Source organism: Panthera uncia, chromosome B1, assembly GCF_023721935.1.
Source record: "Panthera uncia isolate 11264 chromosome B1, Puncia_PCG_1.0, whole genome shotgun sequence".
In the NCBI taxonomy this organism is placed as follows: domain Eukaryota; kingdom Metazoa; phylum Chordata; class Mammalia; order Carnivora; family Felidae; genus Panthera; species Panthera uncia.
This window is the reverse complement of record NC_064811.1, coordinates 86,631,663-86,649,452: the sequence shown is the minus strand read 5'-3', so window position 1 is coordinate 86,649,452 and position 17,790 is coordinate 86,631,663. Positions and strand designations below refer to the sequence as shown.

Below are 17,790 nucleotides of genomic sequence, written 5' to 3'. Positions count from 1 at the left end.
AGGAAGGAAGGAAGGAAGGAAGGAAGGAAGGAAGGAAGGAAGGAAGGACAGGGAGAGAAAGAGCAAGCCAGCAAACAAGCAAGCAGTATGGAATAGACTTTGATAATACAGCAAACTTCAGGACACAGAGAGATCCTAACTTCAAACTGTGTTTTCTAACCTGGAATTGTCCTAAAAGTCCTAAAGAGTTCACAAATCACGCTATTCTGGGCTGCACTGAGCTATCAGAAACTAAACATGTAGATAATGCTTCTTAAACTTCCCATGAACTGCGCTTTTAGAGTAAAGTTCTCGGGCGTCTGAGTGGCTCAGTCGGTTGAGCATCTGACTTCGGCTCAGGTCATGATCTCACAATTTGTGAGTTTGAGCCCCGCATAGGGCTCTGTGCTGACAGCTCAAAGCCTGGAGCCTGCTTCGGATTCTGTGTCTCCCTCTCTCTCTCTGCTCCTCCCCCGCTCATGCTCTCTCTCTCTCTCTCTCTCTCTCTCCTTCAAAAATAAATGAAAACATTAAAAAAAAAAATTAAAGTCCTCATCTTAGATCAGAGGATCTTCTAGGAAATGGGTTTGTAAAACCACCACCAGGTGCACCCGGGTGGATCAGTCAGTTGAGAGTCTGACTCCACCTCTTGATTTCAGCAGTTCAGCTGTCCTGATCTCCAGATTCCTGAGATCAAGCCCTGCGCCAGACTCTCCCTCCTCTCCCTCCCCCTCCCCCTCTCCCTCCCCCTCCCCCTCTCCCTTTCCCTCTCCCTCTCCCTTCAGGACAGAAATGTTGCTGTGGCCCCTTCCACTCCACCATTCACTACTGCTCTGTGAGGGAACACATGAAAGTTTACATATGGGAAAAGCCACAATTTCCCCCAAATAACTCGTCTATCCCATAACAAACATCATGAATTGTATGAAAATGACACTTTTATTTTTCCTTTGGCTACCGGAAGCTAAGAGCCAAATTAGAAGACATATTTAGGACCGAAGTCTTACATATCTATATTTTAATAATAACTCTCCTCCCAACAACTTATCTTTTACTGTATCCTTTTTTTCCTTCCCCTAGCCCTTGTTAATTCTGTTTTTCTATTGCATGCATTCCTGGAAGCCATCTTCATATCCTTCCCCAAACAAGGTAGAACATAAACAAATAGAAACAAAGAAACCAATTCTATTATTTTTAAACTCTCTTCTAAGGAATCAAAAATAAGAAGTGGCTAAAAGGAAGGTTTCCACTGTGTAATATTATGCAAATTTGAATTTCCTTTAAGTTACATTATTTTTTTTTTTAATTTTTTTTTCAACGTTTATTTATTTATTTTTGGGACAGAGAGAGACAGAGCATGAACGGGGGAGGGGCAGAGAGAGAGGGAGACACAGAATCGGAAACAGGCTCCAGGCTCCGAGCCATCAGCCCAGAGCCTGACGCGGGGCTCGAACTCACGGACCGCGAGATCGTGACCTGGCTGAAGTCGGACGCTTAACCGACTGCGCCACCCAGGCGCCCCTAAGTTACATATTTTTATCAGATAATTTATAAAAGTAAAATGAGAGTTCTTCAATTACTGTACTTACATAAGAGTAGGATGTCCCTATCACTGTAACAGTGATGATGAATATGTAAAGATACTGACTGCAACACATTTCATAAAACCAAAATACTGAAAATCACCTAAATGTGCATAGATAGGGATTTTTAAGTTAATTAGGTACACCCATATAATGGTAAACTGTACAACCATTTAAAAGAATGAGTCATGGGGGCGCCTGGGTGGCTTGGTCTGTTAAGCGTCCGACTTCGGCTCAGGTCACGATCTCGCGGTCCGTGAGTTCGAGCCCCGCGTCGGGCTCTGTGCTGACCGCTCAGAGCCTGGAGCCTGTTTCAGATTTTGTGTCTCCCTCTCTCTCTGCCCCTCCCCTGTTCATGCTCTGTCTCTCTCTGTCTCAAAAATAAATAAACGTTAAAATAAAAAAAAAAAAAAAAAAGAATGAGTCATGCTTACATGAACTGATAAGGACTGATTTCCAAATGCAATATATGAGAAAAGAAGATAGAGAATAATCCTATTTTGTGTTATCAATTTATGAACAAAGATAATTTTGCAAATGCTTAGAAATCTCTGCAAATATCACTAAGAAACAGTTCCTGGGGGTTGGAACTAGGTGTCAGAAAAATAAGGAAGTTAGAAAGGCTTACTTTCACTACCCTCTCCCTGTCTTCGAGTCTTTTAATATTTGACTTAGGCATGCATTTAATTTTTAAAATAAAATGATTTAAGTTTACAATTAAGATAAAGGTTAGAATAACTAATAGAAAAGTTACACCTCTATGGTTTTAAAGTCACTTTTAAATCCTGGTGGAAATCCTGGCAAACGGACAAACCTCACTCCATCCTCACAATATCAGACAGTTGCCTCTGGTCAAGAAGAAACAGATGAAGAGGAGGGACAAAGGGTCCTTCACGGACTTATCAGAGGGGTTTTGGAGGGAAAGAGCAGGGATCAGAGTATCCTAGAATCAAGCAACATATCAGGTTCTGGATACGGAATTGCTAAAGCCTTAAGTCAGCAGTGCAATCCAGTCTTTTCCATCACCTACTAACTACCATGTAAGAAACCTTTGATCAATTAGCCAAAACTACGAACGCATATGTAGAAAATACTAGAACACATCCAAAACAATATTTCTTCACTGTATATTCAAGGTTACTTATTTTAGAATTGTTTGTATTAGTAAAAGATTAGAATCAACACAAATGTCCATCAAGAAGATTCTGATTAATAAATTATGATACAGCCATGTAATAGAGTATTACAAATCCATTTTAAAAAAAAGTGAGCAGGCTCTTCATATACTGATAATAAAGAAAGCTTTCCAAGATATATTGTTAAGGGAAAGAAGGTACAGGACAATGTATACAGTGTGCCTTTCATTTGGACAAAAGAGATGGGGTAGAGAAGATATAGGAATTTGTCCATAAGTATGTAAATTCTTTCTGAAAGGTACACAAAAAGCTGATAATATTCATTGCTCTTGAGGAGGGATATATGAAAAAAAATAAGTGCATTTTCTCTGACAAAATAAATATTTTTAGAAGATTGATGGGGAAAACATTTTAACCTGCATCAAACTGGTGGGAAAGGGGTGACAATATCTATGTGTGGTGGTGAGGAAGGAAGGGGGAGTAATGAGGATTAGGCTATCAGAACCTTCCTCTCCCTCCCTTTCATCTTCAGCATGATGAAGGCCCAGCCCCTATGATAGATATCTTCCATTACTCACCAAGGGATGCTGCATGGACTCCCTCAACATCACTGGATTATCGCTTTAAAAGCATTCAGTTGATTCAAAGGACTCAAAATGCATATAACCTGAATTCTACAGATAAAATGCACCCTTCAAAAATGCTATTACATTTGCTGTAACAGGGAATGAGGGAGGAAAAACACACCTGTATTTTTCAAAGCTTATCCAAAAGTTCTCAAGCAGAAACACAGTGTTGTTTCTGGGGCCAGAAGTGCGTCCTTGGTACCAGTGTGGACGTGTACATGCACTCTGAAGCAGCACATGTAGCAGCTGACTGTGCAGCGACGAGAGTGCTTCCCTTTACGTGGCCTGACGTCCCAGCTTGTGAAGCACTAACATTTCCAATCCATAAAGGTTAAGGCCTTTCCAGATTAACTCTATGAAGGGATCTTAGGGAATCAGTAGATCTTAAAAGTATTATATAAAGATCAGAAGAGAATGAAGAAACAAAGTCATTTCTGGGAAACTTAACTTTCAAGACTCCACATACTCAAAAACTACCTGTTTGAAAAGGTCAAACTTCTTCAACACTGATTTTAGTCTGGAATCTGCATTCCAAGACCACTTGAAGTTACTCAAAGTACATGGTTTTCTTAAATAACCTTTTCACGGAAAGTGGTAGTTGAATAATCTTAAAAACTCCACTTCCTGAGGATTTGGAGATGCGGGTTTCGTGCTGAAAAGTAGTTATAAGATTGCCCACTGAATTGCTTTTACTCCTGCCACAAAAACAAAACAAAACAAAACAAAACAAAAAAACCCAAAAAAACCCAAAAGCAAAGAACCAAAAATCTGCATACCCAACCCCCAAAATAGAGGAGGAAGCTAACAACTTTAAAATAGTGAAGTGTGCCCAGCTCCATTAAACTGGACCCAGGACCTGCCGGCCATCTTCAACACAGCTCCCACCTGAGACTCCTAGTTTCTCTTGCACATATGACTGTATGAGCATAAAAAGGTTTATCTCTCACATTCAATGGAGGTTGCTAGCGCTGTTGAGTAAACATGGAAAGGCACTCACTAGGAATAACCTCTCTTTGGGGGAGCACTATGTGTGACCTTCAAAGCCAATTCCAGTATTTCTCATTTACTCTTGATTATTTCAAAGAAAAATTTTCAAAATCTCAATAATCAAAGAAAGGTGTAATCTATATAATTGTGTGACTGAGGACAGGAAACCAGTATAGGGAGCAAAAATCAATAAATCACGTTCCATTTCAAATTTCTGAACCTAGATACAAATAACAAATGAAATATGAAATCTAAATGTTTCACTGACTAAATCAAAATCTCTACTAAAACTAATAACCTTTTCATTTGAAGTACAGAAAGAATTTAACAATTTGCTCTTCAGTCTTTCCGGTCGTCCACAATCCTTAGCCAGTAATATATATTATCCAGCAAAATTATTTGACAACTCCAAAATAGTTTCAGAATAAATTACTGTTTCTCGGTCCCTATGTCACACTAGCCTATAAATTTATTTAACATTGATAAGAATTCAAAAGTTTCACTTTCCAGGACAATTGTACAGTTTTAGCCTTTGCTAACCTCAGGGAGGAGGTGGGAAGAAATGAGGTTTAGAACTAATAAAGTCAACCTCTAGGTATAGGTTTTATATCGTTCCAAAAACCTTCAGAAAAACATAACAGAACATCTGCATTTTGCCTCGTTTTAAGGAAAAATGATACAAAACCACCCGAATTCACGTTAATTTCCTTCGGAAACCACAAAATGCTCAGTGACCGCCAAAGAACTCAGAAACTGACGATCTTTGTCGAAACACAGAACTTGTATTTTGGATTTTTCTTCACACCTCTAAAGAGTGCTTTCGACGGAAACACTACTGTCATAGCTACGTATGCAACCAAATATCTAAGTAAAGTAAACCAAAAGACAACCACGTAGAAATGCAATATTTAACCTCCACACTCTTTCTGCCTTAAGGAAGCTCTCAGATGGAGTTCAGAGCTGCAACGCATCTGAGAAATCTACTTGTAAAATAAAAAGACTGCAGCTGAGAAAAGTTAACTAGCTAACCAGGTATAAAAGTCAGAGACACTCAGGTGTCCCAAACCATCTGGTGCTTTCAGTTAAGAGCTGGTTCCACAGCATACGCGGTTGTTTTAAATAAAATACACAGCCCCTGAGAAATCTTTTGTACAGAGATCTCCACTTGTCAGGAGAAATTGTTGAAATCACTAAAACGAAGTATACCATTAATATGATGGGAAAGTGAAGGAATAGATTAATTACAGAACAAGAAACAAGTATTTTGTGACAAATCTAATTAAGGTGCTGTGTGCTGTACATATAGAACTATCAGTGTGTTGTGATTAAGAAAATTTCCCTTTACCATAAAGAGTCACAATCAACAGTCCATGAAGATAAAGCCCAAGACAATTAGAAGTCAAGTTTTGAATTCTCAATATGTAGATACCTGTTTAAGAGTCAAGAACGGAAGTAGGTGGAGGGATAGGTTACATAGATGATGGGGATTAAAGAGGGCACCAGTCGTGATGAGCACCAGGTACTGTATGGAAGTGTTGAATCACTATATTGTACGCCTGAAATATTACACTGTATGTTAACTAACTGGAGGTTAAATAAAAACTTCTTTAAAAGAATATAAAACAAAGAATCAAAGGATAGAGAGAAGGGTATGCCCTCTCAAAGGACTATGAAAACACAATCTGCCTGTTTCTGGACCAGGTCTTACTTTCCACAGCCAGGCAGGAACGTTGGGATAGAATGTCAGGTGGCACGGGCAGGAAGCAGGAAGACAGCTCCTCTGCCTGTCTGGGTAGCATCGTTCTTCCTCAGTCCCTGCGGGAAGGATGAGAAGTCTGCCTGATGGGGGCTTGGTGGCTAGACACCGTGACCTGGAGCAGAGGCTGAGCAACACTAGCACCCTGCAAAGTCAACTGGCCTCTCCAAACAAGCCCATATAAAGGAAAGTAGCAAGTGAACATGAAAAGCAGCATGTTCTATGTAAATACATATATTTGACTCACATGAATAGAGTCAAAATGGCTTACATATGCTCAACCAAGTGGATTAAACACCAAAGGGTCACCGAACTAGACCGTGAGAGCTGATAAGAAACATAATGAGGGCATGGCTTCCCCCCACTTCCACACATCTTCTAAGGGATAAATCTGGAGGTTCTGTGTCTAGGTAAGAATAGTTTCCTTTTGCTTTGCTGTGCTAATTTGAAGGAAAATTCCTAACTGAATCATTCAGAAACACAAGAACCAGGGGACCTTGGATAAGGAAAGGAGAACGGTCCTCATGGGTAAGAACTCTAAAATTATCGAAGGATCAGAAAGGCAAAAACATTTTTCACAGTAAATTTCCCAGAAGCTCTCTGGAAGTTTTGTAGGTAATCCATTACCTACAAGTGTAAGTGTTTAAAGAACAGCAAGGCATTTTTTTCCTTGAATAAATGTAGTGACAAAAACATTTAATTTTTTTAAATTAAAAGTTTCCTTTAAAAACTAATCGGGAGCTTTCTGTTTGTCCCCAGCAAGCCTCTCTTTGGTGCTCTTCTTCCTACTTTGAGCTGACCTCTGGCCCCCACATTCCTCCACCTGTTTATAGCAAAACAAAGATGGGGGGAACTCTAAGCTGACAAGAGACATTTGGACCATCTGGGATTCTGCAAAAACAAAACTTACACAAGGAAACATCCATCTTTGAATTTGTTTTTTTGTTGTTTTTTTTTTTTTTGTTTTTGTTTTTTTTACAAGTTTGCCATCTATAATATCAATGGTAAAGATCCATCTGGCCCTTTTTAATTTAAAGGCTTTTTATTTTATTGTATCACTGAGAATCTTAGAATCATTTTTTAAATTTTGGCAGTATAAATGCAAAAATACATTTATCATGCCTAGAAAACAAAGAATCTGATAGCATGGGTGTGTCCCATCCCACATCATCAAACACACACATACTATTTACTCTGTGCCAGGAATTGTTTTATGTGCTTTACAAATAACTCATTTACACCTCAGGTATGGTCCTATGAGGTGTTGTACTCAAACACAGAGAGGTCGAATCACTTGCTCAAGGTCACACAGCTAATAAGCAGTGGAACTGAAATTTAAACCCAGGCAGTCTAGCTCCAGAGTCCATGTTCCCCTCCATTATGCTGCCTCTCAAACTTCCACCAATTCTCAGGTAAGGTAAGCTGTGATTTGTGCAGGATCTATACATTTTTATAACATTATCATTTCAATAATTGACTCATGTCATTGTAGCAGCTTCCGCAGATTCTCAAGGAATAGGAAGAAAGATAAATACTATCAAATGCTACACTTCACCACTTTACACTCTGTTAGAAACAAAACGACGGTATAGAAAATAATAAAATGGTGGCTCATTTCTGCTGGGAAAAATACTCTGCTAGGAACTTCCTCGGATGTTGGATGTTTAAATTCGGTAATGCCACCGAAACTGTGCAAGGTCTTTACGTTCATTTAAATTCAGAATCACCAAGCTGGTGTATACTAGAGAAAACGTAACTACACGTAAGAAGGCAAAACAGCTCTTAGAAGCTCTTTCCGGGGAACTCCACGGTTGATGAACCTCTAAGACACAGAGGAATTTTCTCCTTGGAATTCTTTTAGCACATCTGGCAGAGTGCACATGGACTCCTCCGCCTCTGCCGGCCGTCCACTCTGGCACTCTGTCTGCAGGGACAGTGCGCTCCACTTTGCTCGGGGCACTCTGCCAGAACGGCCTTGTCCTCCGTCGGGCTGGGAGACCCTGCACACCCCAAAGCACTTTAATAATCCTGACAATTAAGGCAGCAAAGGGGGAAATTACCTCCATTCCCGCAAAGAAACTACTCATGTTTTTTATTTGGGGACGGTGTGGTATGTGTGTTGAGCCCATCCTCTCTTCACGCTTTGATTATCAAAAGCGGATTGCTCTTCAATTTCCACACCTGTGGCCTCCAGCTGTGCAAATGCTTCTTGACACTGTGGTATAATGGGCAGAAGACTATTCCACCAGGCACCATTCTTCTTTTTGACCATCTTCCCTTAAAAACAACTAATCAGTGGAGAGGCGCCTGGGTGGCTCAGTCAGTTAAGCATCCGACTTCAGCTCAGGTCATGCATGATCTCGCTGTTCATGAGTTCAAGCCCCATGTCGGGCTCTGTGCTGACAGCTCAGGGCTGAAGCCTGCTTCAGATTCTGTGTCTCCCTCTCTCTCTGCATTCCACCCCCCCCCCCCACCCAAACCCGCTCATGCTCTGTCTCTCAAAAATGAATAAATGTTTAAAAACTTAAAAAGAACTAACCTGTCAGGCACAGCAGCTTTGCCTAGTTCTTTTGTTTACTGGAAACTGGAGTTACCATCATCTCCCTTAATTAAAAGACGAAATGGCCCAACAGTGCAAAAAGTCTAGCCCAGTGCCTTGCAGGTAACAGAAAAACCTTAGTCCCCTTTTACCTTTCCATCTCCAACCAGAGATGTCAACCTGTTAATATTATTCTCCCTCCTTCTTCGCAAAGTTAAGGGCAGATATCATGCACAATTCTCAAAGATGGACATAGCTGTGGGAACTCCTAGCTTCCCTGAATTTAAATTTATTCCTCCCACGGCCAACACATCTGTAGGGCTCTGCCCTGTCTGGCTCCAGCCTTCCTCACTTCACTTCTCTATTCCTCTAAGCTCCTTTCTCGTGAGCACTGGGATATGAGGAATCCAACTGTGTTCCCATCATCCCACCAGACATGACAGAGGCCCAGAAATTTACTTGATCATTTGCTGAGTTTCTTGTAGGGGAATAGAATACAATTTTGAGATCCCAATACAGTTGCTGGGAACCAATTTCTCAAACTTCCATGATGTGGTTCTAATTTCTACTATTAAAATATCCATGGAAAAGGTAAAAAATCAGTACTCTGATGTGGCACTTATTCCATGATGTTGATTACTTACAGAAAATAAAAACTATGCTATTTCAGAGGTGTTATTTGATTACAGTGGGTGGTCTATTTAGAATAGTCAATACAATCTCACTTCAAAAAAAAAAAAAAAAGGCTTTACAAATAGGCTACCTTCCACAACAGGTATGGTAGGATTATATTAGTGCTATAAGGTTCAGAGACTGTTTAGTGTAAATACAGTCTAGACTCATTATCTTACCTCCATCTCAGAGTCTGGAGCACAGAAAAGAAAAAGCCTGATGAGAAAACAGGAGCTGGGGATATTGGGGACAAATGCTAAAGCATCATACGTGGCTCTTCTGTGACTGACAAAGCTGGCCCCTTGCTACGTACAGCTGGCTCCGGTTGAAAGAGGCAAAATAAGGAGTCAGGAACTGAAAACTCCCGTGTCAGAACCACACCACCAAGTCTTGCTCAGTAATGAGCCCACTGATGTGCAGAGTGAAGCCATGAATAATGGTGGAAAGCCGCACCCCATAGGGAGCTGAAGTTCCCAGAGAGGATACTCACGCTGACACTGTCCCCAGGACCGGCGGGCCCAGCCCCAGCAGCAGTCAATCCTCCCACCATAACGACACAGGCCAATGGATGACACTATTTGCCTGGGCCACCTACCAAACAAAAAGATTCAAAATAAATAAAGATACTTTTGAAATTAAAAATTATTTCCTCTGGTACTACTTTTAAAAAAGAATTTAAATCACACCCAACAATCTACTATGAACTCTTTCCTGCTGGCAGAAATTTAAGGATAAAACTCAGGAAAATAGTTCTGCTGTGATCTAGTTCCAAATTTCAGACAGTTAAACATATGTACTACACACAGGAGCACGGTGAAAAGGAGGGGAAGATCCTTTGTAATATGGAAATAGCATCAGCTAAAACCAAGAATTCTCAAGGCTGACACTCACAGGGTGGTTTCTGAAGCTTGAAATAAAACAGATTCCTCAAAGACCCACACCTGTTACTTGGGGGAAAACCAGTTTTGACTGATTTATCATAAACTGAAAAGTATTAAATAATATGACATGTCAAAGCAGAAAGAAAAAAAAAATCTGCCTTACATTTTCTGCCTTGGAAAGGAGAAGATGTGGGAAGGGGCAGAAAGATGGGAGTCCTCAAAATCAAATGAAACAGATCTCTTTTCGAGATAGGACTCTTTGGCAGAAAATGTTCCCAGAAAATAAAGAAGTATTAGAAAAAGAAGTCTAAATAAAACCTGGAAGAGTTTAAAGTGTAGCTAACATCTCAAGTGTCCCTGTGGTTTGAAACTTTCCTGCATCAACAATCCCTGTTATCTTCCTCATTAATGTAAATAAGGACTAAAAGTATTCAATTTCAAGGATACCAATTTATCCACCAGGTTCCACTTTGACACCTTATTTGGTAAATCGTTTCTTTTAGATTCCCACCTGACTTTTTACTCCCACAGGCTCAATATTTTAATTGGCTGTTTTAAACTTAAAGCTACCTTAAAAATCTTAACGCAATACCATGTGATGTATTTCTTATTGCAAATGTGTGCGTGCTAGAAATGCACAACACGTGGGCAAAGAATTGCTTTAATAAAATAAAACAGCCTCTGGCCGCTACCCACATTTTCTTAAACACTCCTAATCTTTTCAATTCCCGTTTCTTTTATCTCCCCTTATGCCCGCGAGCACAAAGCACAAAATAACCTCGAACTTTCTATTTCCTCCAACCAGGTGGTAAACAAGCGGTAGCTCTTCTAAGCGCTCCACTGGTTCTCCTCGGTTCCTGTTCCCCTCCAGGTACAAGAAAGCCAATCAATCGTGGAATTGATTCGTTCAAAGATTACAAGGAAAACAGGTGCGGCTGTCTTTGGGGCTGCTCAGAAGGCTACCTGGAGGGGTTAGGGCGGGGGGGTCTCTGAAAGAGGAAGACTGGATGGCGGTGTGACCCAGGTTAAAATCTCTCCCGGCTGCTCCAGCCTGGTTTGTGCACCGGCCGCAGCGCTCGGCGTTCGGAGCGGGTCTGGTCTACAATTGCAAGGAGGTGGGATAACCAAGCACGCCCTCCTGACCAACAGACACAAACACACACACCCGCCAGAGCGGATCCCGCGGCGGGGAGAGAGCGCCGCGCGCCGCCGCCAGGGGAGAGGCTGAGTGACAGCGGCGACGGAGCCGGGGGTTGTTGGAACCTGTCAGAGCACGCTGCAGCCCGGCTCGCCCGAGGTCTCGTGAGCGGTGTGTGCGTGCGTACACATACACAAACACACACGTAGCGCTCCCCTCCTTTCAGTCCTTATTTCGAGTCCTCCTCCCGCAAGCAAACCAAGTGCGGAGGCAAACGGGTCCTCCCTGGAAGCCCAATCGCTTCCTCGCCCCTACCCTTTGTGTGAGCGGCTCTGACAGCTTCAGGCCGGGATCTGGCCCGGGCATCTGGAAGTTTCCCCGCGGAAGGGCCGTGGGGAAATCTAAATCACGAGCCAGAGTTTCCTGACCAAAGGTGTCCTGCGCATCACCTCGGCTTAGGAGCTAGCCGGCGCCCTCCGAGCCCCGGGGCCGGGCTCCAGCCTTCCTCCTTCCCTAGCCCTGATTCCCGATCCGGGAGCTGGGAGCCGCGGCTGGGTTCCAGGACTCGAAGGGGTCGCCCTCGCCAGCCTCGAGCAGCCACCGGTCTGGAGAGCGGTTCGACGGCTCTCCTCCTGCCGACGCCGTGCGGTGGCCCAACTTCTGGCGGGGTAGACTCCTCTCTGACCTCGCAGCCGGGCGGGGAGAGGGAGCCCCAAGCACCGCGCCCGCGGAATTAGCTCTGGAAGGAGGAGAAGAGGGCGCCCCGGGGCCCAACCCACCTCACGTCGAACTCGGCAGCCGCCTGCAGGTAGAGCGAGGAGCCGAGCACCAGAGCCAGGAGGAAATCCATGTCGGGCGGCGAATGCACCGCTGCGCGCGGGGAACAGGTTGGGGGTGCTGGGAGCGGAGGAGAGGCGCGCTCGTCCCCTCGGCTCCAGGGAGGAGCTGCGGGCGCCGCGGCGACTGCTGCAGCTGTCGGAAGAGAGCTGCGCGGCGAGCAGCCGGAGCAGGTCTGCGACGCGGCGCCCGGAGCCCCCTCTGGCACCCTCCCCGCGAGGGGAGGTGCTGCAGGGGGAGCTGCGCCGCCCGCGGGGAGGGGCGCAGGGGGTGGGGGTGGGCGCGTGCGCCCGCCTCACCGCCCTCCCAGGCCGGGGCCGGGGGTGTGGGCGCTTGGCCCCTCCGCGGAAAGCTCGGGAGCTGGAGCGCTGAGGGAAGCAGCGTCTGTTGAGGGCCAGCCAAGTGGGGCAGGCGCCAGGCTGCGAGGAAAGTTGCAAGCCCGGCCTGGGCGAGGGAACGCAGGGCGCTCCGCAGGGAAGGGTGAGCCGGGGAGGGAAAGGACCCGGGGCGAAGGTGCGCGCTTCGCGGGTTCCGCCTGAACAGGTGGTGACCGCAGGGGCTAGCAGCAGCTTCCGCCGGGGGCGGAGAAGCCCAAGACAGGAGACGTTTGTGGGGCTGGAGCTGAGCAGTGTCTGCAGTGAGTGAAACCACAGCACGACTGCACGACTTGGACAAATTAGCAAAGGCAAACTCCGGGAGTTTGCTTCTCCCGCAGAGTTGGCAAAGGCATATTTTTTTATTTTGTAACCAACCGAAAGAAATGTTTGGCTCTCCAGTCGAGTTTTGCAGAAGAAACGTGCAGGCTGTTTTCTATCTTTGCCAGCTCAACTTCGAGCACGTTAGAACGATAGCAAAGGCTGCCCTTCCAGGGGCACGTGCAGGCCATAGAGGGAGGGCTGTTACTACTTAGCAGCCTGTGGTGCCTGATCATGGGGAGATCATTTAGAAACCATTTTAAACAATCTTTGTTCTGCTGTTGCAGAGTAAAAAATAATGTACTAAAAGACTGTTCAAATGAAAACACACAACGATCATTGTAAAATGCACGTAAAAACATATATCCTTTGAGTCATCCCTCTTCTCAAACCCTGCCCCAATGACTCCATCTCTCATACCTCTCAGGCCTAATCTCCTATTCTCTCTCTTTCCCTAGCCCATGACTTCCATGTGTTCCTCGCACACCTCAGGCGTGCCCCTGCCTTTGGGCCATTGACTGGCAGATACTTTGCCTGGATATCTACATGGTTCACTTTCTCACTTCAGGCTTTGATTAAAAGTTACCTCTTGAAGGAATTCAGCCTTTAAATTTGCTAATTTACAGCTGCAAATCGGCCCCCTCAGGATGCCCCATGATTTGTTCTACCTTGTTCTTTTCTCCATAGCACTCACCTTCCGGTGTCCTGTATAATTTATTTCTTGTTTGTATGTCTGTCTTTCTGGTAGAATGCAAACTCTTCAAGGGAAAGTTTCTTCTTTAGTGCCCAGAACAGTGCCTGGCACGTACTAGGTGCTCATAAATGTTTGTTGAATGAATTTGTTATATTACAAACATTTTTCTACCTTTATTTTCTTTTTGAGGTTTCTCCAACTTCAGTTTTTTAATGGAAAGTTCTGTGGCAGTGTGAGCTCACTATCCTGATTTCTTAGTGTGTATAAAAACAGGAATTTTATGCAAGAAAAGGAAAAATAACGGTCTCAACTTAAACGACTCTTTGATTTCCAAGTTGTTTTCTGTTAGCAAAACAAGTTTCTATTTTAATCTCAGGAAATATCCATGCCAATTCAGTCTTGGGACATTATTTTAGGCAAACAGCTTGGTGTCATCTATTTCAGATCTTTCTAATGAAGTCCAAAAATGTAGGAGTCAAAATATTTTTTCTGCAGAAAATCAAATTTTTGTAAGTGTAATGTAGGCTCGGTTCCAGGCTACTTCTTAGCCGTTTTCTTTGTTTATTGGTTCCTGGATTGGATTTGCAAATAAACCTCCCCAGAGCAATGGATGGTTATTGAGAAGGGGCTAACCTATAGGCTAAAAGCTAGAGATAGAAGGAAAGAAGGACATGACAGATGAAAATAGGACAATATCTGGAAAAAATGTGTAATGCCTCATCAGCATGCCTTTAAAATTTTTTTTCCATATCTTTTTCTTTGGCTTAGAAAACACTCCATTCATCTTCTTCATTTGGATACTCTCCACTTGCCCTTTGGGTCCAAGTTTAGCTGACATTTACCCAGGAAGCCCTTTCTGACTTTTTGCTTGGCTGAGACTCCTGTGGTGTAATTACACCATCACGCATCCCATATTGTAACTTGTAATGCAATGTGTTTAATGCACTGCTTTTCTACCACTCTGAGTTCTGTGAGACATTAACAAATAGGAGGGCAAGGGCACAAGGCTTCAGTAAATATTAAATGTTGGGTCAGATGGAACTGAATTCTTCCTGGCGAACTTGAGCTTCTCCCTTGAGTAAGTAGTAGCTGATTATATCAGTCTTTGTTGAATCGTGGAATGAAGAGACCCTACAGGAATTCCAAGGTCTAACTGCTTGGTATGCTACAATTATGACCACCATTCCAGAAACAAGGTGAAATTCCCATGGGGGTGACATTTCACTATCTCAGTCTTAAAAACAAGACAGAACCAGATGAAAACAGTTTGCTTTTAGCAATACCTGTACTTTTCCAAGAGGACAACTTTTTGGTTAGGTTTCCTACCCGATAATGTCACCTTGCAAGTGGTAATCCCAATGTTCTCACAAATAATTATCACTGATCACAATGTGATACAGGTAAGTAACAAAACAGGACCAAACAAACACAACTTCAAACACTTGGACATTAGAAGCTCTTAATTGTTTCATCTTTTTTTTTTTTTTTCCAACAAATATTTATTGAGAGCCTACAATGTACCGGCCATTTCTTGGTACTAGGACTTCAGCTGGGAAACAGACAAGTTGTGCCCTGAGAGTTTATACTGGGGGGTGGAGGGGTGGGGAATAAAAGGGGACAAGCAAGGAGGAGTAAGTGCTATGAAGAGAGGGTAAAGGTGTAAAGAGAGAGTAAAGGAACAGTAAGGTGGTAAGAGATGGGGTGTGATTTTAAGTAGAGTGATTTGCTCCCCTCTGGGGAGGTGACATTTAAGCAGAGACCGAATAAAGTGAGGATGTGTGGTAGGGGTAGTGTCCAGGCAGAGGGTAGAGAAAATGTGTTTTCTCTATCAGGTTCTCATAGTCGCTGTCAGCAAGCTCTTTCTCCCCCTATCCCATAAACAGTGGTGCCATAGGGACAGGATAACTGCTTTAAAAACTCCTATTAAGGGGGTGCCTGGGTGACTTAACTGGGTAAGCATCTGACTTTAGCTCAGGTCATGATCTTGCGGTTTGCGTGTTCCGGCCCTGAACTGGGCTTTCTGCTGTCAGTGAGTCTGCTTTGAATCCTGTCTCCCTCTCTCTCTGCTCCTCTGTGCATGCACACGCGTACTCTCTCTCTCTCAAAAATAAACGTTAAAAAAAAAAAGAACTGGTAAGAAAAGAGAAGGATGAGGAACACACAGCTACTTACTCACTGCAGTTTTGACTCCAAGCTAAGCAAGAATTATAGAGATTCTGTGCTCCAGCAGTGGAAGAATTGCCTTGGTCAGACAGTCAGCTCACCTCCGCTTCTACAACCTTGTCCATTCATCTTTCATAGCCACCCACATCAGAAGGGACCCTTGGAGCATGTGTCTTCCTTGGGGCTCTTACATCACTTACAGCGCTTTTTCTACTGGTACAACTTAAGGATCTGAGTGCTGCTTTCAGGAGCTAACAGAAACAGATATTTTCAGGCCAGACTCATGGTTTCTGTGGCTACAAGATTTCTTTAAAAACCCTAATCTAATTGTTTCCAGTCAGTTCCTTGTACCAATAACAATAACCAAAATCTTTAGTCCTCTTTCTTAGGCCTGCTTTATTTCTTTGCTTCCTTATATCCATACCTTACTCTTTCATCTTAATGGAAGCCACCTTGAAGCTAGCTAAAATAATAGATTTGATTGGGAAGGTAACACCCTTATTCTGATCCTTGCCACAGGCTTAGATCCCTTTACTGATATTAATGTTTGGGGGTATCCAAGCAGTTGTCTTTTTCAATCCTAGGAGGCCCCACATTTCTGGACATTCTCATTTCTTTCTATTCCTGCTTGCAAAGCAGCCAGTTTTTGGCTGAGCTCATCTCTTTCTTAAGATACCTTATAAAAGCAACAAGGAGCAGTGAAATACACTAATGTCTTCATTTTTTACAATGATACTCACTTTTGTTTTTATTAGCGCCCACAAGCAGGGGAGAGGGGTAGAGGTGGGGAGAGAGAGAGAGAAAGAGAGAGATTCTTAGGCTCCACCCTCAGTGTGGAGCCCCACATGGAGCTTGATCCCACAACCCTGGATCATGACCCCAGCTGAAATCAAGAGTCAGATGCTCAACCAATTGAGCCACGCAGGTGTTCCTACAATGATATTCCCTTAATCTGGATGTGTGTTGTGTCCTTCATAGGTAATGATCATGGGTAAGGTCTAGAGCCTTTCCAGCAGCTCTAGTTATACCACAGAGTATATCATCCCTTCAAAGAGTGATTAATTCCAATACTACTTAAACTCTGTTATGGAGCTAATCTATGTGCTTACACATTTTCCTAAGGTGTCACTGATGTTTCAGTCTGGAAAAAATAGCTTTCTCACATGTATACAAACATGCATATGCATAGCTCATCACTGGTATAAATGCAAAAGCCCTAAAAAATGACTACAAGTATAATCTATTAACATATTAAAAGAATCCATTACAATCAAGTTGACAAAAACCTCTATGTAGGTAAAGGGTTAACAAAATCCTTTTCCCTTCTGCGTGCGAATTTGACCTTATGTTAACTTTCTAGCTCCGTTTCCCGGGCAACCTGATAAGGTGGTTTGTGAACTCTGTTGCCATGTTGCTGGTAAAAATGGACCCCTGATTGATAAACTGCCTTTAGACAGAACAAAATATACCTGGTAGCAAACCATAGCACTGAACAAAGCTGAGTTCAGTGGTTCTTATAACTGGGTATGTCCCGTGAAGAGATAGATGTTGGACACTATGCCGATGAGATAGTGGCTTCAGAGGGGGCTTAAGGATGTTAAGCCAGAGCAGTTTCACAGCTGTGTAAAGTGTCTTCAGGAACCTGAGCTGTTCTGCAGTGTGAGGGGTTCCACTGAAGAGAAGCACCTGATACAACTGTGCAGGCAAACTGTGCTCCCTGTTCCCCATCCTCCTGAGTAATTAAGTGGCAAATGTGACCATTACAGTCTTGCAGGCCTAAATGTTCTGAATGTTGACTTAAACGTAAGGAGACCTGAGGTTGCTGCAGACTCTATGAATCAACACTATTGACTCCTGACTTTAATTTTTTAATGTTTCTTTATTTTTGAGAGAGTGCGAGCGGGTGAGAGGCAGAGAGAGGGAGACACAGAATCCGAAGCAGGCTCCAGGCTCTGAGCTGTCAGCACAGAGCCCGAAACAGGGCTCGAACTCGGGAACTGTGAGATCATGACCTGAGCTGAAGTCAGACGCTTAACTGAGCCACCCAGGTACTCCATTGGTTCCCAATTAAAAAAAAAAAAAAAAATTGTGTTGTATGGAAACC

At 43.4% G+C, this 17,790-nt stretch overlaps 1 protein-coding gene across 9 annotated transcripts in view; it reads right to left on the bottom strand.

Moving 5' to 3' along the window:
• Positions 1–12,248, bottom strand: part of NPNT (nephronectin) — an 82,226-nt gene extending 69,978 nt beyond the window's left edge. For 8 of the 9 annotated variants that reach the window (XM_049630963.1, XM_049630967.1, XM_049630966.1 and 5 more), the window contains exons 1-2: positions 12,077–12,248; positions 9,769–9,869 (exon numbers count right to left, since the gene is read on the bottom strand). In XM_049630963.1, the coding sequence (XP_049486920.1) occupies positions 9,769–9,869; positions 12,077–12,147 (172 nt within the window). In that variant the 5' untranslated portion in view covers positions 12,148–12,248. Of the gene's footprint in view, positions 1–9,768; positions 9,870–12,076 lie in introns of those variants that run through there. The other variant, XM_049630969.1, reaches the window with a different exon arrangement.
• Between the last annotated feature and the right edge of the window lie 5,542 nt (positions 12,249–17,790).